General features: G+C 54.9%; 1 protein-coding gene across 1 annotated transcript; it reads left to right on the plus strand.

The window, feature by feature from the left end:
- The first annotated feature begins 402 nt into the window (after positions 1 to 402).
- Positions 403 to 23,333, plus strand: EVPL (envoplakin). The gene is made up of 22 exons (XM_035558745.1): positions 403 to 476; positions 6,086 to 6,185; positions 6,663 to 6,817; positions 7,442 to 7,565; positions 8,208 to 8,333; positions 8,613 to 8,651; positions 9,336 to 9,497; positions 10,097 to 10,204; positions 10,875 to 10,970; positions 11,421 to 11,546; positions 12,472 to 12,618; positions 12,758 to 12,912; positions 14,170 to 14,267; positions 14,987 to 15,168; positions 15,915 to 16,093; positions 16,531 to 16,669; positions 17,259 to 17,452; positions 17,564 to 17,714; positions 18,134 to 18,217; positions 18,306 to 18,416; positions 18,922 to 19,014; positions 19,864 to 23,333. The coding sequence occupies exons 1-22, from the start codon at positions 403 to 405 to the stop codon at positions 23,311 to 23,313; spliced, it is 6,093 nt and encodes a 2,030-aa protein (XP_035414638.1). The 3' UTR covers positions 23,314 to 23,333.
- Positions 23,334 to 23,962: the final 629 nt, after the last annotated feature.

Below are 23,962 nucleotides of genomic sequence, written 5' to 3' on the forward strand. Positions count from 1 at the left end.
TTTTAAACCATGTCAGTAGTCTCAGCCATCTCCCTCTAAGTCACGTTTCCAGACTTTTGCTCTGCAGAGGCCACGCTCTCTGCCCCTCCTCTGGGAACTGCTGCACGGCTGGGGCCGTGAGTGCCGAAACGCTCTGCGAGCCAGGGCGAGGTCTCCCCGTTCTCCCTCTGGGGCTCTGCTCTTTCCACCCCGAACTGGTTTTTCGAGTCGATTTTTTTCAAGCATGCCTCCATCTCCGCAGCTGCTCACCTGCGCTCGGGGAGGAGCCTCCCAGAAAGGGCTCTTTAGGGCTGCCGCCTTCCCCTGCTGAGCCTTGGCACTCCATCCCCGCAGAGCCCAGCAGGACGCCAGCGCCCGCCGCGCCGTCGCCGCCTCCGCGAGACCAGCCGGGACCTCGCCGACATGTTCAAGGGGGTGGGCAAAGGCTCCCCGAGCAGAAGTTCCCCCAGCAAAGGTTCCCCCGCCAAGCCGAGCAAGTAAGTGCAGCCCCTTTTCTCTCTGAAAGCCGCCCTGTGAACCTGGAGGGGGGGGAACGAGGGGAGGGCTCTTGATGTCTACAAGCGCTTCGGAGCTTTTGGGATTTACCCCAGGAACGTCCCTCTTTGTGGAGCAGCCAGGAAGCCAGGGCTCTCTGGGGGCTGACTGTGTTTTCCTCAAATTTGGTGGGCTTCGTGCTCCAGCCCAGGTGCATCTGTGCACCCCTGGTATGTGCAGGGCCTGAGCACGAGCTTAGAGCATTGGGCAGGAGGCGCAGAGCCCCTTTTTGGCAGGCAGGAGCAGCAAGAACAAGCATGACCTCGTTGCTTGGGTGGAGCAGGCTCGGCTCGATGGCGAGGCAGACGGACGCCTGGATCTGAGACCCTGTGTTTGAGCCGTGCCTGTTGGGTGAGGCTGGTGGGGTGCTGCCCTGGGAAGGGCACTGCCGGGACAGGGATGCTCGGCTGGGCACTGCTCGGGTGGGGATGGGCGAGGGACGGGTTTGCTGGTGCTGGTCTCATCCATCCTGGTGACAGGTGGGGTCTCTGCGGGCCAAGTCACTGAGGTGGCCTCGTTCAGACCAGGCTGAGGTAGCACCAAAAGGATCTGATGGCCACATCCTGCTCTGAGCAGACCCTGTAAGCTTTGGGGAGGGAGATGTGGGACCAGGAGGGGAGGAGGTGCTGCCCGGGGAGCTTCTACAGCGCGCTCATCCCTCCCTTGTGCTGCAGGTCCTAACTCGGGGTTATTTTCCACCTTCCTTCAGCAATTTTGCATTTCCCAGCGTCAGCAGACTAGTTCTGCAGGAATCCCAGGGTAAAAGGCCAGGAAAGCTGTGAAGGGGTGGCTCTGAGGAGGAGGAGGTGGGAGCCTGCAGGGAAGAGGGGCCACCGGCACCAGCTGCCCGGGACGCTGCAGCTGCAGCCTCCTGGGTGGGTGCAGTGCGGTGCTGGCAGTGTGGGGTTTGTGGGGCCAAACCCAACATCAGCAAACAGCTGTGGAGGAGGGTGGTGGCTCGGTGCTGCTGGATGGGCAGGGACCTGGGGAAAAGGGGGCTTCTGGCAAAGGTTGAGGTTTCCTGGTGTGACCTGGAAGCTGGTGCCCCACAATTCTGCCGCAGTGGGGCTGAGCGCTCTCAAACTCAATGCAGAGGCAGGCCTGGGGCCTCTCAGAGCTCCAAGCCTCTTGTTTTCAGTCTGTCCAGTGCAATCCATCCACCTCCCCAGCCTATGCTGCTTGTTGGCTTCCTAAACCAGGCTGGGGATTTCTTGTGCAGCTTTGTGGGACAGCTCGCTGCAGCCCCCAGTGTGCCACTGGGGGCTTTGGGCCAGGTTCTCTCCCTGCATGGGCATCGCATCCTAGCGAAGTCCTGCACCTGTTCCTTGTGCAGGATGGAGGCTGGAGCCAGAGCAATTACCGAGCTGGTCGTGCTTGTTTTTGGAGGCACTGACCATCAGATGATGGCTAATTGGTTTGGCCACAGCCTGGGGCTCAGTCAGCACCATCCTGCCACCATTAGCTGAGAAAATGAAGGTGGATGAGTTGTCTCAGGACCAGCACATGCTCTGCAGATGGCCCCAAGAAAACTTTGGTGGCCCGTAGCTGTTCTTGGTGGCCCAGAGGCTCAGCAGCACCTGAGGTTCCCCGCCTCCGGGGCTCCCAATTTGCAGCTTCTGGCAGGGACCCCTGGAGCAGGACCTCATCTCCATCCTAGGGGCAGTGGTGCTGAGCTCCTGGGGCCCTCTGCTCGGTGGATGCATCCTGGGGAGCCCGTAGCCACCTCCGGTTTGTGCCCAGCCCTGGGAAGAGTCACTGCAGGGCTGAAAGGGAAAACTCATGCATAGGTGGAACCGAATCAGATCTGGCTGGACTGTGTGCCTGGGTGTGATCTCTGCAAAGGCTCCGGGTGGGTGGCTTCGGAGGTGGCTGGCAAATCTTCTCCCGAGATGGCCACTTCAGCCACTGCCTGCCTCTGCTTCTTCCTCTGCAGTCCAAAGCCGTGCGGTCTCGGGGGGGAGCAGGGGCTTGGGGACCTCTCTGCTGTGACCAGATGGGGCTGGAGGGGCAGAGCGAGGACTTGTGCATGTTGGGGAGCACAGCCCCAGCACTGGGGTGTCGCTTGCAGCCCAAATCCCTTGCGAAGAAGGAGAGGAGGGGCAGGGTGCAGGGGTGGGTGGATGCCGTGGCCCCACTGACATGTCCTCTGCCCACTGAGGCACCGTCCCTTGCGTGCAGCTGGGCTGTCCGGGAGGCAGAAAGTGCTATGAGAAATGAAGCAATTAATAATGATAATGATGGTGCTCTGCCTCTTCCAGGCGGGAGATAGCCCTAGGGAGGAGGCCTGCCCTGGCTCCGCAGCAGGAGCTGTGTCCACAGCGATCCCGGCAGGCCCGTGGCTGCAGCCGCTTACCACGCCTGGGCCCGATGCGAGCATGGGGAGCTCGTGGCTCCTCGCATCCTGCCCCATGACAAGTTGTCTCCTTGTGGCCCAGGTTTCAGCATCTTCACTCTGAAATGTGGGCCTGGGCTGTGGTCAGCTCCCGTTGTGTGAGGGCTCCTTGGGATAGAAGGGCCTGGTACATGGGATGGGAGGTACGGCCCTGAAGGATGGTGGCATGGCCCCACAGGATGGTGACAAGGCCCTGAAGGATGGTGGCATGGCCTACGGGCTGCATGGGTGGATGGAAGAGGCTAGCTTTCCTCTCAGCATGGCCTGTGGTTGAGATAGGAGGGTCTGTGGTGTTTTGGGCCCTTCTCCAAGCGCACACAGCCTCCTGAGGAACCTGCTTGGTCTCAGCTGAGGACGGCTGACTTGGCCAGGCATGCATTAGGTCTTCGCAGGCCACCAGGACAGCGTGCAGACACCCTGCTCCTCCCAGGACTTCTCCTCAGCTTCAGCACTCCCCAAACAACCAGCCTGCCCTCCTGTAGGCTCTGAGGTTGTTCAGCTGCTTGCAGGCTGGAGATCCAGCCCAGCTGCTGGCTGAAGGCTCTCAGCTTCCTCCTCCTCCAGGCTTCCTTCCTTGGTGGGCACAGGCATCTCCCGGACACATAGAGGAGACACCCTGTCCTGCTGAGGTGATGCTCTCTGGGGAGCATCGCTTCCTCCCTGAAGGTCGGGTCATTTCTAAGAACGGCCTCGTGTCTAACCTCGAGTGCACCATGTAGAGCCAAGGCTGGGGTGGGCACAGCTGAGCCCCTGCTGCTTCGGGACCAGTAGGAGACACATTGTTCCCATCCTATGACCAGGAGGTTGTTGGGGGTCTTTCCAGTCTGTAGTTTTGCTGTGGCTTGGTCTAAACCAAGCTGCTCCGTGCATTTATCCTTGTGAACTGAGGGATGGGGCGTCCCAGCGTGTCCGTCGGCCAGGGAGGGTGTACAGGTAGGAAAAGGCTTTGTTGGGCATCTCCCCTCTGCAGGAAGGCTGCATCCTTGCTTCTCCCTGCTCCAAGAGGCACAGAGGCATCAATCCGGGGTCATGTCACAAAGGGGATCAATGTGGGCACCCCAGGTGGGAGCTGAATTCACCCGGGTGTCTCGGGGCACGCCGGAGAGAGGCGCCCGTCCCCCGGGCCGGCAGCCAGCCCGTGACTCAGTCACTCCTCCCTGTGCAGAGTCTGGGCAGGAAACCTGGGTGGTGCTCGAGTATTTGCTCATGGGACACCACCTCATTCCAGGCGTGTCGGGGATGAGTGGGATATTATGTAAGCTCCTGGGGAGGGGGGACCTCCTGGTGCTCCAGCCAGCTGTGTGCTCAGGCTCACAGGCACTGAGCCCTGCTCTGTGCTGCTCCCAACCACCCTCTTGTGTGGTTTGGGCCAAAAGCACTGCAGCTTGCCCCAGAAAACCCATCCGTGGGCCACAGATAGGGCGGGAAGGATGTTTAAGGGATGGAGAAGATGGGTTGTACCGAGCAGTGATGCTTTGCAGGTAATGAATGTCCTATTTGGGCTGTCTCCACTGGGATTAGACCCCGTGCAGGAGGGCACTGCTGGAGCAAGGCACCCCGTGCGCTTTGCAGGCAGAGAGGCTGGGGCACGACCGGCTGACGCTGCCAGCCCAAAGTTCCCGAGGGAGCTGGAAGCTGCTGTGTCTCAGGCCCACGCCGCCCTCTTGGGCAATCGCAAACAAGGGAGGAGCTGGACAAAGGGGAGAGGAGGATGGTGAGAGCAGGAGCGCTGGGCTGCGCCTCCCTGGAGCTGCACGGGCTCGGCTATGGTCAGCGTGGGCTGTGACTTAGACACCAGCCTGGCTGGACGTGACTATAACATTAACGGGCACTTTGTCATCACTCGAGGCTATAATAAGTGAACGTCCAGCATCTGCTCTCACCTTGGGTATGAACCACGGAATGGCTGGAGCCTGCTGTGGCCGTTAAGGGCAGAGCTTCACTTGGCTGGGTGCAGGGACTGGGAAGGAAACGAGCTGGCTGGAGGGCAGATGTGGGTGGCTCTGCAGTAGGACAGCGCCTATCTCCCACCTTCCTCCTCCTCAAAAGATGTGAGCTAGGTTGTACCAACTGGTCCTGAAGAAGTGTCCCCCTACTCTCAACTGGTCCCATTGTTGCTGCTCCAATTCTTTCCCTCAGGTCTCAGATGATAGCAGGTAACCGAACTCAGCCTCTGCTGACCTTAGTCACTCATGGGCCTAAGTCCCTGGATGATGCTATCGGTCCGCACCCCTGCTCGCCCACATCCTGGCAGCTCTACACCTCCCTGCCTGGAGGCCAGGGCCAGCTCCATCCCCAAGGGCAGCGCTATCAGAAGCCACAGGACACGAGGACAAAGGTGGCACCGAGCCTTGTGCTTCCTTGTCCGCGGGGAGCTTTAGGGCTGCAGCTACCTGGCTGGGAACCACCCAATGCCCTGCTGGGGGCTGTGGATCCAGTCATTTTGGCAGGGCTCTGGGTGCTTATTCACAATAAAGGTGATGGATTGTGGTACCATGTGATGGCATTGAGGTGAGAGACAACAGGGGATGGTCCCCGGGACCTCCAGTGAACCTCCACTGGGGCGTAGGAGGGCTGTACTTGTGCTACGGCCTTAGGAAACTTGTTCCCAAGCCCAGAAAGCAACATGACTTCAGCAGCTGACATGGTGCCCAGAGGGGCTTGTAGCCTGTGCTGCAGCTCCTCGTCCACAATGTCCCCATCCTGGGGGGCGTTGGGCTCCACAGCACCATGTGGGGCCAAAACGCAGAGCACTTTGCAGCTCCGGGCCAGGCTGAAGGACCATCTTGCCTACCTCTGCCAGCTGCCAAGGGCAGCCAGGCAGAGCAGTGCCTCCAAGCAGGGCAGGCATGTCATGCTGCCTATGCAGGGTGCTCTCCCGGCCTCCAGCTGTCTGCAGCGCCAGGTCTTCCCAAGCCAGATGTGCTGTCAGTGCTTTTGGGAGCCCTCCAGGTTTTTTTTTTTTTTTTTTTTCCCCCTTCCCTCCACTGCTTTTTGAATCCTCCCGAACTCTGGAGCATCTGCAGTCTCCTGCAGCAAGGAGCAAAAAATCCACCACCTACCTGCTGTGAATGCACCACTGTTATCAGGCCCTGGGCAGTGATGAAGGGGGTGAGACTTGCCCTCGCCCACCGTCTGCTTTGCTGCTCCCACCCTCAGGTCCTCCACAAATGATCTGGCCGTGCTCATCGCCCGCATGCAGACAAACGCCGACCAGGTGGAGAAGGACATCCTGGAGACGCAGGCCAGGCTCACGCAGGTGAGATGTGGCGGAGGGAAGGTGAAAGGCTTTGCCTAGAGATGCAGCGTCTAGAATAACAGATGAGGTGTCTGCTCTGCGCATCAGCTTGCTGGAGCAGGGCTGGGGGCTGACCCGGGGCTGGGGAGGAACCAGGCACCCTGCAGAGCCTCCCAGCCCCTAGGGCTGCATGCCAGGGCCTCCAAAATGTTACCCTTGGTGTGCTATGCTCAGCGCCTCGGGGGGCTGCACCACCTACATCTGCAGTGCCACATCCTAGGCTGGTGGCTCCCAGCAGCCCCATGAGGGCAGCCAGCCTGTCCCATGCTGGTCCCTGGCTGGGAGGGATGCTGAAGCTTGGCTGGATGCATGCTCCCCAGCCATCCCCTTGCACTGGGTTCCTCCATGGTTGGTGTGCTGAGCATCGAGGCCGTCCGTGTTGTGAGGTCTCTGTGGTCCAAGGCTTTTTTTTTTTCCTCTGTCTTCCCTGGTCCCCAGGATGTCAGCAATCAGCAGAAGAATAAGGCCTTTGAGTTCCAGGCGGAGAATGCCAGGAACCTGAAGGAGGCAGAGACCCTGCTGAAGGACCTCTTCCTGGACGTGGACCGTGCCAAGCGGCTGAAGCACCCTCAGGCTAATGAGATAGAGAAAGAGTGAGTGCAGAGGGAGGAGCTGGTGGGATCGGGAGCCCCCATCCCAGAGCTGGGATCTAAGCTGAACTCCGGTCAATGCCATGAAAAGGCAGAGCTTCACCCATCAGCCTTAAAATTGGGTTTTTGCCAGCGCGTTGTAAAGATGGTGTGTGCCGTGGCTGCCAGAGCCATCTCTCAAGAGACCCCCGCTCTTGTCAGGGAGCTCTTGTAAAAGCTGCCAGAAAAATGCCGAGCTAAAAGGCGGCCCCAATCCCAGGCTCCCCACGCCCAAGGCAAATCCCCGTTTCCTCTGCCTTTCATGAGATGGAGACCTGTCCTCGGGCAAGCAGAGAGAATCAGAGGTGGGTGTTCAGGTGTGAGATCTTCAGCTGGCGCCTGGGGCTTGGCTTCCCTTCTCTCTCCAGCCCCTCTAGGTGGAAATCAGGAGGGGAGAATTATTTCCTAGCTGGGAAGGGACAGCCCTGACCTCCTTGTAGCTCTTCCCAGCTTTCTCCTGGGTTGTAATTCCTGGGTGATGGAGAACCCCAGGGCAAGTGCCTCCGCTGCTGAAGGAGGCCAATGGCGTGAAGGGACAACAAAGTAGCCTGAGTTTTATGGGTGAAATCTGCCTTTTGTCCTCGGCAGCATCCAGCAGCTCCACGACCGCACGACGCAGCTGTGTGCGGAGTACCGGGCCCTCTACGAGAAGCTGAACATCGCTGACGTGGGGCCCAGGGTGGACTGGGCGAAGATCCTGGACCAAAAGATGGTAACAGCAGCTGTTTTTTTATGTGTTTCTCCCAACTCCTACAAGGCCAGACGTTGCCTTTAGGGCTCTGCCAGCCATCGTGTGCTCAGTGTCATGCAGGAACGGTGTGGGTCGGTGGTGGAGCTAACTCAGTTGAGCTGATAGGAGGAAAGGCTCTCCTTCCACATCTTAAACGCCTCAGGAAGACCTTCTGCATTGACCCACTGAGATTAAGAGCTACCAGAGGAGAATTAAGTAGAGATGCCACAATAAAAGGATGGAGAAGGTGACGTCTCCAAGGACTTTACAGCCATACATCATTGGGTTTCACGCTGCAAGGTCTTGGGTATGAAGTGCCCAGTTTGGAGTCAATTTAGATTCCCTTGAAAACCAGATGGTAATTAAGCACACCCACTGCACATCACCATGGGAAGTGGCTGGTTTAGCTTAGACTTGTACGATGGGGTATATGGCCTGGTTATCTCTGCCCCTCTGTACGGCTGGGGAAGTGGCAGCCCGCAGCAATCATGGCAAACAGCAACAAGATCCCCTCCCTTCCTCCTGGGGTGGTATCAGATCTTTCCTAACCTGCCAGCACGTACTGTGGTTTCTCCCTAAAATATGGTATTTTGCTTTAGTCTCTGCCTAACTCCTTTTGCACAGAAACAAGTCAGCGCGGGACAGTACGGCCCTGGCATATCGGAGCTGGAAAAGCAAATAGCTGAGCACAACATCCTCCAGAAGGAGATCGAAGCCTATGGCCTCCAGATCAAGAACATCCGCTGCGGGGTAAGGCACCTCTCCAACCTCCCCTTGTCCTGTCTGCTTCACAGGGACCCCTGCCCCTGCATCCCACGTGCTCCTTCCCATGGTGAACACCCACCCTCCTTCTGCAGGGGGCGTGGGGAGACTTGAGCTCAGGCAGAGCCAGGCAGGTGGTTCCTGCACGATTTCTAAAGCACCTTCCATAAATCAGTTTGACAACATCTATCACTGCTGGTGTTTTGGTAACAGTTTTTTTCTATTATTATTTTTTCCCCTCTTGGTTTTGCCTGTGTAATAACCCAGGATGTGGCAGATTTGAAGAGTCAATACAAGGACTTGCTGGTAAGCTTCTCGGTGGTTTTCTGGGGTCACACAGCAAAGTAATTCCTTTCCTAGTGGGCAGGGAATGCCCAGGTCAGGGCAGGAGCTACCTTTGGTGTTGCACAGTGAAGTCATGTCCCTCATTTTCTTTCCCCATCTCCTCCCCACCTTGAACTGGGTGCAAGCCGAGAACAGGGGCATGTTGTGGGTGAGGTCTGCGCCTCTTCTCTTTGTGGGTCATTGGTCTGGGAGGTGCCTCTACAGAAAACCCCGTCCCAGCCCGCAGGATGTTCCTGTGGGATTGCAAATGTTGAGGCTTGCGCTGATCCTTAACAAGGACTGCAGAGAGGAAATGACCAACTGGAACAAAGGAGGTGGCCAGGAAGAAGGTGCTGGGTTTAGCCAGCTGGGTCCCTAAGTTCAGTGCTGAAGAACACCTTTGGTGAGAAATACAGCAGAGCTGGGCCTGCTTTCAGACTGCCTGAGGCATCAGCCCACACCTGAGAGTCTGGTTAGACAAACACATCCTGTTTGTGAGGCAGGGAAAGGCCCCATCAGATAAGAACGAGTGGCAGCAATGTCTCATCCACGTCTCTGGGAATCTCCTAGGGGGTACGCAGGGTGAGCGGGGTCCTGGGGAGCAGGAGGGGAAGGGGCTCTGCAGCCTGAGCACCAACACCGTCTCTCTCCTCTGTGCATGGGCAGAAAGCTTCCATCTGGCGCGGGCAGAGCTTGGGCAGCCTGTACCACCACCTCCAGGGCTGCACCAAGGAGCTGGGCTACCTCACAGGGCAGCAGACCAGGATCCTGAAGCAGGACTGGAGCGACCAAATGATGGACGTCCAGAGCGTGCGGCGGGAGTACGAGGTGAGCTCCTGGGGACAGCAGCTGTCACGGGCTGGCCAAGCCTGGTGTGCAAGCTTTGCAGGATGGATTCCAGCATCCTGGAGGTCACCACCAGCCTGGAGCCTGGTGGCACAGGAGTGGAGGCAGAAGAGATGCTCTGGGAGGAACCAGGGTTTGGGATGAGGCACGCAGTGCGTCCCCTCCTGTCCTCTGAGCTGGCACATGGGATCATACATGAGAGTGCTGTCTGATGTTGGGTGCAGAGCTGTCAGTGGTCAGAGGGGAGGGAGAGGTCTGGCGTTGTCAGCCTTGGTGTCCAAAGTACAACACCCAGTGACTGCTTTCTGCCGGGACCAGGAAGAACTGAGAGTTAATTGCCTAGGAAAATGCACTTTGAACAAATGCCCTGATGCTTCCATAGGCCCAAGCGTGCCTAATTTGTTTTAGTTATGCTTAGCACCTTCCTATTTAAAAAAAAAAAAAAAAAAAAAAAGGGCAAACCAAAACAGATGTCTGTGCTTTGGGAGCCTGTTCTCTGCTGTGTGGGGTTTGGAGGCCCAGGAGGCTGCTCCGCGCTCCCTGCGTGCTCCCGCTGTCATGAAGTGTCTCTTCCCCTTTAGGATTTCAAGTCCAAAGAGCTGCTCAGCCAGGAGGAGTTTGTGAACAACCTTCAGGATGATGGGGACAGAATGCTTGAACTAAAGCACCCAGCTGTCAAACCTATCCAGGTGGGGAAAGGGGTTGGGGGATTCCCTAGAAGAGAACAAGAATGTTTTACGTAATCCGTGCTCCAAGAGCCAGGGGATGGGTTGGAGGAGACCTCTTCACCTCTTCTGCAGAGCTGCTGTTACACTTTTCCCCACATTGTACCAACTGTACTGCAGCACCCCTCTGTCTGCTTTGGCCCCATGGGGAGGTTGGGGGCAGTGCAGGGTCTTCACCCCCTTCAGAAACCTCCAAGGCACGGTGGCTGACGTCTGTGTGCTGGGGCCTGTCAGCTCCTGGGCTGGTGCACAGATACGTGGTCAAATGCAGCCACATTCATCCTGCGAAACTCATGGTGTGATGTGGCATGAGATCTCCCAGGTGAAACCAGCTCCTGGCCTCCAAGGTTGTGCTCCCAGGGCTGCAGACACCATGGGCAGCTGAGGTGGACTTGCGACCCCCTGCACCAGAAACCCCTTGAGTAATGGTGGCTGCTGTGTGGGAGCCAGGTCCTTGAGCAGCACTGCCCTTGCTCAGATTCAGGATCAGGCGATGCCTGGGAATAGCTCTGCCTCTGCTCAACAGCGGTCTTTACCCCTCCTCTGACCTCTGGGACTCCTGGGGAAAGGAGGCCAGGGGTGAGGTAGGTGGGACCAGCTGGAGCCCACTGAGTTGTGCTCTGTCCCACCGCAGGCTCACCAGGAAGCCTTGAAGAATGAGTGGCAGAATTTTCTGAATCTCTGCATTTGCCAGGAGAGCCAGCTGAAGAGCGTGGAGAACTATAAGAAGGTAAAAAGCAGTGAGGAGACCATGGGGCTGCACGGTCAGGCCAGAGTGGGCAGGCTGTGCACGGGAACAGAGCCAGCAAGAGGATTAATATGGGATCCTTTGCTTTGTCAGGGTATTTTATTTGCACCTAGTCAGGGTATTTTGGGGAAATGCCTCTCAAAACATGGTCCTTCAGTGAACGACTGGCTCCCAGCCCTGCTGCTGGGACCAGTTGGTGCGCTGGCTCGGAGGTGCAGGGGAGGGTTTGCTCACTGTTGTTACCTGGTACGTGTCTGCTGACAGGGATTATTTCTGTGGTGCAGTCCTTGTCCAAGGTCACGCTCTGAGGTGGTCTGTAGGGTTTTGTGAGCCCCAGGTTGTGGGAGAGTGGCTGGGAACTGAGGCACGCCACCAGACCTGGACACACTAATGTCCTCCCACCTCTAACCATTTTCCTACCCGTGTCTCCAGTTCCAGGATGACGCTGAGGCTGTGAGCCTTTCCCTGACGAAGATGAACTCTGACCTGGACACCAAATACAGCAAGTTCAACAAGGACAGCCCTGGCGTGGTGTCAGACCTGCTGCTTCAGCTGGAGGTGAGGTCTTCGGGGCTGGTGGCACCAGCCAGGCCTGGGGGACCTTGGGTCTCGGGCACAGACCAACCCTCACAGCCGTCCTGGTAAATAAGTGTGGGGAAGGGGAAGAGGTGTGTAAATAACCCCCCTGGGACAGCTCGTCCTGCCTCTGTGCCAAGAGGGGAAGGCCCTTGGCAATACAGTGCTGGATCCCTGTGGCCCCAGAAGGGCCTCGCTGCTCCTGCGGTGGGGCAGTGACCCCTGGGGAGGCAGTCTCCATCAGGGACACGTATCCAAGCCCCAGGGCATTATCAGAGTACAGGAGAAGCACAGGGAGGAGCTGTGTTGTCCTAAACATGAGGTATTTGGGTTAGAGGTCCTGCAGAGAGTGTGAGCTGCTGGCACCCAAGCAGCAGGGAGAGGTCCTGCCATCTCCTCAGCTCTGCCATGAGTCAAGAGCGAGGAGGGAATAGAGAAATCTGACCTCAGGAGCGAGATACAGGTTGGGAAGGAACGTCTGCCTGGGAGAGAGGGAAGGGACGCATTCGGTGCGGTGTCTTCCCATGCGTTTCACTGCCAGGAGGTGCTGGGATCTCGGTAACTTCTGACACTGGAATGCAGCCACCTCTTGGCAGGTCTCTGCTCCTCATCTGAGAAGGCAAAACTTCCCCGGGAGATTTAATATGACACTGTGGGATCACCTAAGGTTAACTCAGGCTGTCCTTTCAAGGGCAGATCTCCTGTGAGCGAAGAAAACAGAGGAGAGTGTTAGTAACAGCGGGAGAGGAAGGGACACGGATGGGTCAAGAACAGAGAAACTCCTGACTCCACCCTAGGAATGACAGCACAAGGACAGACAACTGGCCCCAAAGTACCCATGGCAGCGTAATCCCCTTTCTCCTCATCCAAGCCTGATTATAACCACTGTCTTCCCTGCTTTGTCTAGAACGAGGAGAAGGCAGTGAAGCAGGCAGAGAAGAGCATCGCTGACCTGAAGAGGAGGAGCAAAGAGATCAGCCCGCTGAAACTGCGCAGGATGCATCCCTCCCAGCCCCTCTCCTTGGACACGCTGTGTGACTGGGATGCTGGGGAGGTGAGGGCTTGGCTAGCAGTACCCTCCAAAGTGTCAGGCAACTGGATTCTTCTCTGAGTGCTCCAGATCTTCCTTCCATGGGGGGAGGTCCTGGGCTAGCACTGGAAAGCCAAGCCTTTGGGTTTTGTGTCTGTCCCAGGTGCAGCTGACCAGAGGTGACAAGTACATTCTGAAGGACAACAGCAACCCCGAGATGTGGGTGGTGCAGAGCAGCACTGGCGTGGTCCAGGAGGCACCTTCTGCTTGCTTCTCCATCCCTCCACCAGACCCTGAGTCCATTGACAAGGTCAACAGGTGAGTCTGCTGTGGAGAGCCTGACCCAGAGAGACATTCAGGCTTGCTCCTCGGTCCTCGCCATCCCCTGACTGCCTAAACTGCAGAGATATAGTAGCTGGGAACAGAGCCATTGATCAGCTCGTATGAAACACCACCTGGTCGTCCTGTTGCTGAGGGCTTGTTCCCTAAGCCCCATGGTCTTGTCCAGTTTCCTGCCATCCTTCGTCAGCATTGCACACTGTACGGATCTTGCTGTCAAAGAGCTTTCTGGCAGACAGGCTTGATTTCTTCACCCAAACATGTGACTTGCATAGGTTTGACTAAATTCATTGCAGAATCAGTCTGGAGCTTGGGACTTGCCAAACAGGACGGAATTATCTGTGCTATCTCCTCCGCCAGCCCCAGCTGGAGACTGGAAAACATTCCTCGAACCACCATGCACTTTGCTGCCTGTTTGCTCAGTCGGTTTCTGAGGTTCCCACAGACGGGGGGGGATAATGCAGTGAGCTTTTGGCGTTCCATTTTTATCATGTCCCCAGGTGCTTAGATAAACCAGCACTGCTTATGTGCTGCCAAAACTCTGCCCACAGCCCGAATCCAGCATCACTGGGCATGCCTGTGATGGGAGTTTAGTTCCCAAGTCATGCAGGCATGATCATTGTGTTGTGCTGCTCTTGCTGAGCAAAAATCCCTCTTCACACATCCCACGTTACTGATTTTTTTTGTTTTTATGGACTTCATGAATGTTCATGTTTTAAAACAGAAAAGGAGAACTTTGTAATATCCTCCTAGCTATCAGCTCTGCAGGTATTGTCCCGAAGCTCCTGTCCTTTTCAGGCTGCATCTGGCACCTTGCTTTATTTCCCAGTGTTTACTTCTCTTCCTGAAAAAAAAAAAAATTGTCTTATTTTCCAGCCTCAGTCCCTCTGCATGGAGTTCTGCAGGGGCTCATCTGACCACAGCTAGGCGAGACTCGGACTTCCAGATCAGCAGCCACAGAAGCAGCTCCTGTGCTTGCTTCCTGCAAAGCACTGCAGTGGAGTGAACTACATTTCCAGCTTTGTTAGCTTCTGGCGAGAGCTGGGAAACACTGGCTCTGCTGGGAGAAATTAGCTAATCAAACCAACTCTTGTTGCTTTCCCCTTTCTTGAGGGATCTCTCTGAGCTGCAAAAGGCTGCAAGCTCCCACACTGCGCCGGGTCAGGCTCTGCTGGGGCTTGCCCCGTGCCGTGGTTTCCCAACCTGCCGGCTGATGTGGATTCTCCTTGCTCGCAGGCTGGAAGGGGAGCTGAGTGCAGTGAAGCAGAAGCGAGCAGCAGCTCAGAGCACCCTGAGACGCAGCCACAAGGAGACGGTGCAGCCCAGCCAGCAGGGTATGTCTGCTCGTGGGTCAAGCCCGCTGCAGAGCTGGCTGGCAGCCTGTGGGTTGGCGTTAGGATGCCTTACATCCTGAAAAGAGCAGGGAAGGGGTAACCCAAGTCGTGATGCTGCCAAGGGCTCACTGCCTGGTCTTGGGGAATTCACTTCAGCTCCCTGCTGCTGTTCTCAAACACCTGGGATAGGTGGGGATGTGCCTATCCAGAAGCCTTAATTAAATCTTTGGGGTCTGGGTCTTTTCACTAGCTGGGGTTGTGCAATAAGGAGGTAGCAGTGGCTGAATCCCAACCCCTGGGAGCTGTGTTATTCCTACAGCTGCAAATCCAAAGCTCCCACTGAAGGGACTGTGTCTGCATGGCAGCATGTGGCCATCCTTGTCCCTACCTTGGACATGAGCTCTGGCTGGTCAGTGCAGAGGGAAAGCTGTTTTCCCAAGCCTTTACCACAGGTAGACACACACATCTGCGTCATGCTGTGTGAGTTAGAAAAGTTAACTGAATAATTTATGGCTGCGTAAACCCCCACTCTCAGGACAAGCCCCTGTGTGTTTCAGAGCTGCAGCCCACACAGGGCAGAGCTTTGCAGCAGGGCTGTCAGAAGAAGTCGCTGGAGCTTTGGGGATCATATTTGGGAGAGCTCAGGGGAAAGGGCTGTGTACCAAGACTGGGCTGGCAGATGAGAAAAGGGACTTAACCCAAGCTCTCTCTCACTACAGCTCTGCCCAGGAGCCCCCCGGTAGTCCAGGATGATCCCCAAGCTGATCAGCTTCTCGGTAGCCTGGATCGTGTTGGCAAGGATCTGGTCCAGGTGGAGAAGGAGGTCCTGAACCGAGTGAGGTCTCCAGTGAGCTACACCGACCCCACAGACGACCTTGCCAGGAGGATCAAACACCAGCAGGTGGGCGCTGCAGCAGGCAGGCTGGAGCAGGATGAGTATGGTAGCACCGTAACTGGTACCCAAAACAGAGCTGACAGGAGAATTACACGGCTGGTGCTCTGGGGGAGAAAACCTTGCTGCAGTTGCAGGAGTTTTGGGCTGGCTTGAGCCCTTGGAGTGGGGCTGGTTAAGGCAGACCCTAGAGGAACGCGGCCCTTTCCCTTGGCTCAGCTCTGAAGCAGGATGTCCCATTCGTGTCAGAGCAGTGGACCCAGACAGTCCTGGGGAGTTCCCAACCTTGCCATGGGGATGCTGTCACCACCACTCTCGAGTCTGTAGCATGAAAGACAATGGGATAGAAGGAATTAATCCAAGGTCTGGCTTTGGTTCCCCTGATGGCGAATACAGCCTGGTAGATGTGAAGGGCACAGGAAAAGACACAGTGCCCTGGAGCCCCCTTCCTTTTCTCTGGGAGAAGGTCTGTTCTGTAGTAGTTCAATGTATTGCATCTTCGTCCATGGGTATTTACCCGTCCCTGGCAGAAGGATGGGCTCAGGCAGGTAGCTCTTCCATCTTTCTTCCCCATACCCTGCCATTGCCAGACAGCCACCGTCTGGCTGGGGCTGTGCCCCGAGGGACGGCACCTCATGAGAGGGCTCTACCGCACCCTTAGCCCCACAGCAAAATCCACCCCTGAGGGAGACACCTTTTTGCAACAGCCCTGTTATGACTACATTGGGTGACTCTGCTCCCATCTGATGTGCCAGGAAACAACAAAGAAACTTGAGACCCTGGGGGCAGCCAAGGATGCCTTGCAGAAGGAGTGTGAGAGCTTCCTTTCCAAGAAACCCACCAGCACCTCGGCCTCCCAGCTGCCTGTCACGCTGAATGCCCTCAGGAGCAAGTACAGTGATGTCAATATGCTCTCCAGCCTGTACAACGAGAAGTGAGTGGCGGTGGCAAGGCCTGGCGGGGATGAGGGGAGCAAGATGCCGCGCAGATGTGTCAACACAAGGCTTTGAGAGAAAATGCACGTGGTCTGTGTGGGCATTGGCTGTGGCCTATCGAGCCCAGGGGAGGTTGGGAAGCTTCCATCCATCATCAGAGGCATCCCCACAGGATTTTCTGTGTGTAATGTGTGGTCAGTCCCCCCCAGGCATGGAACGCCTACCACAACGGGTGTGTGTCCCAGCCCTGCTGTGTGCAGGGAAGTGCAACGCGTCTGTGTGGGCAGCACAGTGGGGTTGTGAGTGCATATTGCTTGTTCCCTGCCATGCTGCAGGAGCTTTGCTGGTAAATGAGCTTAAACCTGCAGAATCAGAGAGAAGAGGGAAAGAAAGGGGTCTTCTGCAGCTAACCTTGTGTCGTTTTTCCCTTCCCCAGGGCTAAGGCTGCCCTGAACCTGGAGACTCAGATTGAGAACACAGACAAGATCATCAGCACGTTTGAGGCCAAGCTGGCTCAGGATAGCATCATTCCTGCATCCCCCAATGCCCTGCAGGATCGGGCCAATGACCTGCAGGTAGGGGAACGTCGGGCTCTTTGTTAGGGAGGGGAGATTGGTGGGCTCAGCTAGCACTTGTGGGGAGAGCTGGGCTTTGAGCACTCTGAGGCACTGGTGATGGAGCCCTTCTAAGGATTTATTCCTGGAAGGCTCTGTGTTGGTTTTGTACGCTGACCTACACTCACTTCACTGCAGAATGCTCTGTCCCTCTCAGACGACATTTGTGGTCCTTAAAATCCACTACGCACCCCTTAGCTTCTAACCTGCCTGCCCTTTCTTCTGTGTGTTGTCCACTGCTTTGCCCTGTATCCATCCTGCTCCTTTCCTGCTCCCAATCTCCCTGCTCCATTGTTAGCTCTCACCCTTGACTTGCAGTGGCCCTTTTTTGTCTTCCCCAAAACTTCTCCCTTCTGCTCCATGCTCCATTCAACCCACCTTGCTTCCCACCTTCTTTGCTGTCTAAGCCTCATTTCTCCATCTCTTCCATGTTGTGCGTGTGTCTTGGAGAGTCTGGCTAGTCCCAGGTGCTGCACGCTTAGGGATGGTGCTAAGGAGGTGTTTGGGGCACTGACTGGTGCAAACCTGGAGGCATCTCGTTCCCCTGCAGAAGATGAAGCGGGACCTGGTGGCCCAAGAGGAGTGTGTGCTGAAGCTCAACCGGGGGCTGAAGGACGCTGAGCACAGCTGCAGTGCTGTGCAGAACAACTTCCAGGAGTACTGCCCTGACCTGCCCCGGCAGAAGCGGGAGGTGCAGCTCCTCAACGATCGCTACCACGCCGTGGCAGACCAGCTGGACCAGCGGTGAGGATCATCACCATTGGTGGTGAAATTCACCATGGTCTCTTTTTAGAAACTTGCACATGAATATTTACCCTTGCCCTTAATGTTCCTGTTCACCTCTGTGCCGTGCAGAGAGAAGACCCTCAGAAATATCAGCCTCACCTATCAGCAGTTCCAAAACTCCAATGAGAACCTGATGTTCTGGATGAACAACCTACCCAAACACCAAGTGAAGACCACAGATGGGCCAAGCCAGATCAATTACAAGCTGCAGGCACAGAAGGTGTGTTCCAGGGCAAGCACCCCAACCTGTAATATTACAAGCACGGGAGGAGTTTGCTTTTGTGAATGGCACGCCAAGTGGTACCAACCAGCTCCTAGCTGTGCGCTGCACCTGCCCCAGAGCTGGAAAAAGGAGACAATGGCTTGCAGCATACAGATGATTTATCTTGCCCAGCTGTGTTCATCTACAGAGCTGGTGTTCTCATCTGTGGTAGTCACCCCAAGGTTGATACCCTCTGCACAGAGAGGGCACACTCAGCTCCTGAAAGATAGCATCTGAAATGCTACCTAGGGCGGAAATGTTGCATCCAGGCCCTGCATCTTTCTCTCCTTGAGCAGATCCTAAGCTGGCTAGCTCAGGTGATGAGATGTGGGGGTCTCTGGCTGCTATTCCAACCTGATCACGCATCTCTCCTGCAGAGGCTGGTGGAGGAGATCGAAAGCAAGGAGCCCGAGAAGAACACAGTGGTCAGACAGTCCCGGAACGTGCAGTCCACACTCAATGTATGGTTGGGTTTTCCCGTGTAACACTCCCTTATCGTCATCTCACCTGAGAGATCCCAGCTGATTCTTCTGTTTCTGCTCTGAACAGGACTATGAACTCCAAGCAGGCAAATACAGCTCTTCTCTGGACCCTACCCTGACAGACTTTGCTGCAAAGAGGCTGCGTGTAACCCCACTGCAAGAAAGCATCCAGGCCCAGGTAAAATGTTAAGATAAAGGCACGGAAAATATTTTCTAGCTCCTTACCCAAGCCCTGTGTGCTCTGCAAGGCCTTAATCCACTCTTACAGCCGCAGTTGATCGTTATTCTAAGCCCAAGGACAAATGTCATCAGCGATTTCTTTGTCTATGGGGCAGAGCAGCAAGTGAGATCAGGAATTAAGAATGTTTCTGGTACCTTTGGCTGAGGTTGCTGATGATGCCTTCTTAATATATTGTGCATGAAGATAAATGTTACAGTGTAGGTGTGTGGGCTTGCACAGGCATCTCTCGATGAACACAAATTTGATGGTCCCCTCCAAAACCTTTTATTTACGCATTCTCTGTTTGGAATCAACAAGAATAATGTAGATCATTGTTGTTTTGCTGTATATCCCCTGAGATTTGGGTATAACTTGGTATTCGGATAAAAAGGAAATAAAAAGCAGCCAACAGGGCTGTGCTAGGGTGAGTGGGACAAGGCTCTCATGGCTGTTTCTTTTTCAGGAAAATGATGCAACCAAGCTCTACATGGAGCTGGCAGCAGAAAATAAACAGCGGCTCCGCTGGCTGGAGTTTGCCAAGAAGATTGTTGAGAAGGTATCAGCTAAGAGCTTGTGGCAGGGTTGGGGTACTCTAGATCAGGGTTGGAAATGATCTTTCCAAAGCTGTCACCATCTGTTCAGCCTGGGATCCCCCCCACCCCTCTCCAGGTCTCCACATCCAGGCGTTAAGAAGGACAGGAATGGAAACCACTGGGCAAAGACTAAAGTAACAACAGTTTCACTGTAGCTGATCTCAGCTTATGACTTTTGCCACTTCTGTGGGCCCTAAACTCTAACTGAAGCTGTAGTTTTTGCTAGAAAAAAAAAAGCAAACTTAAACTAGGAATGTTAACTCCTGTTTTCAGCCATGCCAATTCAACATTCATGGGTTGAGAATTTCACATTCATCTGTGAATGTGGCTGGAACTTTGTGCTCACACACCTATGGAATCACTTCCAGGCAGTAGGATTTTTATGCCTTTCTATGGCTTGATTCACCTGTAGGGAAGTTATCCAGTCTGGATGGCTTCTATTCAGTGTGCTCATGAAGGACAGGAGATTAAATATGGATGCTCTATGCTGTTACCATCACCATGCTGTGCAGCACAAACTAGCCAGGTTATCCTCCCGCAGCTCCGAGGCAGCACAAAGCACTGCTGTGGGCTGCTGCAGCATCTCTCTGACAGGTGGAAACTCTTTAAGACGTCAGTTGCTTGAGATGGTGTTAATGTGTCCTCATCTGTCATTTACAAACAGCCTCATCTGGAGGGTGTCAGGTTTCTGTACCAGTTCTGCCTCCTGCCATGTCTTGTCATAAAAAAGGCTTCCGTGCTTGATTCAGAGAGTGACTTGGTTTCCCTGGCTATTATTTTTATTTAAATTCTTTTTTGTTTTCTCCTTGCAGAAGGAAGTGCATGAGGATATTCAGGTTGTACATGAGCAAACCCAGCAGTCTGAAAACAAAGCCATGTCGAGCAGGGAATCTGAGGGGCTGAAAACGCAGCTGGAGGAGGAAAGGAGAAAAGTGGCCAAGATAGAAGAGGACCTGGAGGAACACAGGAGCAAGCTGCTAATGTTGAAGACTCAGAGGCCTGTTGAAAGAGTGGAAGAAAAGGAGGTGGTAGAATACTACAGAGACCCACAGCTGGAGAGCAACCTGTCTAAGATGACACAGCAGATTGAAGAGGAAGGTAAAAAGAGGCTGAACCTGCAAGAAGACATTGAAGCGATGAACCAGAAGCTTGCGCAGATGGAGAATGAGAAGAAGGCCGTTCCTGCCCAGCTCCTCACCAAAGAGATAACAAAAATTGAAAAGGATCCAAGCCTGGATAGTCAAGCAGCCAGTCTTCGTCAGGAGATCAAGCGTCTCCAGGAGGAAAGCTTGGCTGCTGCTTCTGAACTCGAGCAGCGTAAGAGAGAGCTGCAACAGCTAGAGCGAAAGCAGCCCAACATCCGAGAGAAAGTGGTGGTGAAGGAGCTGATCAAACTGGAGAAAAACCCAGAAATGCTGAAGTCCGTTAGGACCCTGCAGCTACAAATTGATGAGGAATCCTTCAAGAAAAAGTCCGCAGAGGAAGCAATAGTGAAGGTGAAGAATAAGATTGAGGAGGTGGAAAGACTAATTGAAACAGCAGAACCCAAAATTATCGTGAAGGAGGTGAAGCAGGTAGAGCAGGACCCAGAGTTACTGAAAGAGTCTACCAAGCTTAAAAACCTAATTGAAGAAGAGAGGAGCAAGAATTTAATGCTTACAGGTGAGCTGGGAGAGCTGCAAAGCCAGTACAGTATTGCAGAGAAGCAAAAACCAAGGGTAGAAGTTAAAGAGAGGGTCAATGAGATTTTCCTGGTGGATCCTGAAACAGAGCAGGAAATTGCTCACCTGAAAAGAGAGCTGCAGGAAGTTACCCTGAAAAGGACAAAGATTGACAGTGAAGTGGAAGAGGCCTTAGCAGAGCTCAATGTCCTCAGGTCACAGAAACCAGTGGTGGAGCTTAAGGAGGTCATAGAGGAGGTGGTGAAACATGAGAAGAGTCCAGAAATTCTTAGAGAAATTGACAGGCTAAAACAACAGCTGAATGAACTAGTGAACACCAATGGCAGGACCCAAGAGCAGCTCATTAGGCTGCAGGGTGAAAGGGACGAGTGGAAGAGGGAGAGATCCAAGGTGGAAACCAAGCTGGTCAACAAGGAAGTCATCCGATATGAGAATGACCCACTCTTGGAAAAAGAAGCTGACCGCCTCCGCCAAGAAGTGCGTAACATGTCTCAAAAGAGGAGAGCTGCAGAGGACGCTATCTACGACCTGCAGAATAAATACATGCTCCTGGAGAGGAGGAAGCCAGAGGAAAAGGTCATTGTCCAAGAGGTGATTCTTACTCAAAAGGATCCAAAGCTCCGAGATGAGCACAACAGGCTGAGCCGGAGCCTGGACGAGGAGGTGAGCAACAGGCGCCGTATGGAACGTGATGTGCAACAGCTTCGTGCGCTGGTGGAAGAGCAAGAGAAGCTGCTCAACTTTCAGGAAGATCGAAGCAAGAGGCTTGCGCTGGAAAAAGATATGAGGCAAATTACCTTGAGGATAAAGGAGCTGGAGGAGAGCCCAGCCCCAGTGCAAGAAAAGATCATTATGGAAGAAGTGGTAAAGCTGGAGAAGGACCCAGTCCTCGAACAGTCTGCCAGCAACCTGCGCCTGGAGCTGGACCGTGAGAAGATGGAGGTGCTGAACTTGCAGAGAGAATGCAAGAACCTGCAGATGCAAATTGACGTCCTGCAGAAAACAAAATCCCAGGAGAAGACTATCTACAAGGAGGTGATTCGAGTGGAGAAGGACAGAGCACTGGAGAGTGAACGCGCACGCATCTGGGAGCTGCTTAGCAGGGAGAGAGGGTCCAAGCAAAAGGCTGAAGAGGAGGTGCGGAGGCTCAGGGAGAAGATTGAGAGAGCTGAAGGCATGAAGAGGACATGGGCTCGCGAGGAGACGGAGCTGCAGAAAGCCAGGAACCTGGCCATCCAGGAGAGAGCCAACCTGGAGAGTGAACTGCGGGAGCTGGAGAGGCAGAAACAGCAGAAAGTCCTTTTCCTGCGGGAGGAGTCCAAACTGCTCAACCAACGGACTGAGAGTGACAGGCAGAAGAAGAAGCAGCTGGAGCATGAGTTTTCTCTGCTGGAGGCAGACATCCTGAGGGAGAAGGACCAGATCTACAACAAGGAGAGGTTCATCCGAGATCTCCAGTCAAGGGTCAGTCGGGAAGAAATTAATCATGAGACCCAGATGAGAGAGACGAACCTCTCCACCAAGATCTCCATATTGGACCCTGAGACGGGGAAGGATATGTCCCCTTACGAAGCCTATAAGAGAGGTATCATAGACAGAGGCCAGTATATCCAGCTGCAGGAGCTGGAGTGTGACTGGGAGGAAGTCACCACCCTGGGCCCGAACGGGGAGGTCTCGGTTCTCCTGGACAAGAAAAGCGGGAAGCAGTACTCCATTGACGATGCGCTAAGGCTGAGGAGGATCACCAAGGAGGAGTACCAGCTGTACCGGGACGGCAAGATTCCCATCTCTGAATTCGCCTTGCTGGTTGCTGGGGAATCTAAGCCTCTGTCATCCCTTTCTATCGGCTCCATCATCTCCAAATCCCCGCTCCAGTCACCAACCACCCACCAAACCCAAAACTTCTTCCCCTCACCCTCGCAGAAGGGCTTCTGTGATGACACATGCCCCATCGCCGGGGTGTACGACACCACCACTGACACCAAGTACAACATCAAGACTGCTGTGGCGAAGAAGCTGCTCGATCCCATGACAGCTCAGAAGCTCCTGGAAGCCCAGGCTGCCACGGGGGGCATCATAGACCTCATTTCTCGGGACCGGTTGTCAGTCCACAAGGCAATCGAGAGGGGGCTGATCGACAGGACCTACATGCAGAGACTGCTCAACGCCCAGAAAGCCTTCACGGGGATTGAGGACCCAGTGACCAAGCGAAGGCTGTCCGTGGGGGAAGCAGTCCAGAAGGGGTGGATGACCAGGGACAGCGCTTTCCCCTACTTGGAGGTCCAGCATCTAACCGGAGGACTCATCGATCCCAAGAAAACTGGTCGCATCCCCGTGCTGGAAGCCGCCCAGACAGGGATGATAACAGGTGACCTGGCCAACAGGCTCCAGGATGAGTCCAACTACGAGAAAGATCTCATTGATCCTGTCACAAAGGAGAAGATAAACTACAAGGAGGCCATGGCTCTCTGCCAGAAGGATTCGCTGGGCAGCCTCCTGCTGCTCCCGGCCGCCTCGGAGGGCTACCAGCCCTACCACCAGGCGAGCCGCTCCCCCAAGCTCTCACGGTTCAGGCACTGAATGGGATTCAGGTGAGCACTGGACCCGGTTTCTTCCGGAGTTCATCCCTTCGAAACACCTCTCCCCACAGCAGCGATCACAGGAACGGAGCGTCTAGCATTTAGGGCTGCATATTCTTCTGTCTTAGCTATCCCTGCTTCCCAGCGCAGCTTGGCCATGCGAGGAAGAAAAACGTGATCGTGGAAGGACCTGAGCACACGGGGTCCCCGCCGCCCCGAGGCGATGCTGTGACTGCAGAGGGGGTTTGCTTGCAAGAACTTCTGGCAGTAGGTTAAACATGGTTGTGCCCAGAAAGGGGGGGAGAGGCAGAGTGTTTTCAGGCTGGGTCATTCTTCTGCATGCAATAAACGTAGTAAGTGTGTTTCTGTGGCTGTGTTCTCTCTGCAGCCCGAGGCTGCAAAGTGGCCAAAGGTAAGGCTGGTGCCCCCATGCAGTCGTGTGCCCTGCAGCCCCATCTATAGAGGCTTCGCTGCTCCTTGCTCTCCCAATCTCACAGCACTGAACACCCTAAATTTCTTTGTGTGAGTCCATATTTTTAAAGATTTTGCTACATTTGTCTTTCAAACTGAAAACCAATGGGACTTTGCTCCCTGGTCATTTGGACACCTCTGAAACTGGGACTTGGTCACCAAAGGGCGCAGTTGCACAT

Source organism: Cygnus atratus, chromosome 18 (genome assembly GCF_013377495.2).
Source record: "Cygnus atratus isolate AKBS03 ecotype Queensland, Australia chromosome 18, CAtr_DNAZoo_HiC_assembly, whole genome shotgun sequence".
Classification (NCBI taxonomy): domain Eukaryota; kingdom Metazoa; phylum Chordata; class Aves; order Anseriformes; family Anatidae; genus Cygnus; species Cygnus atratus.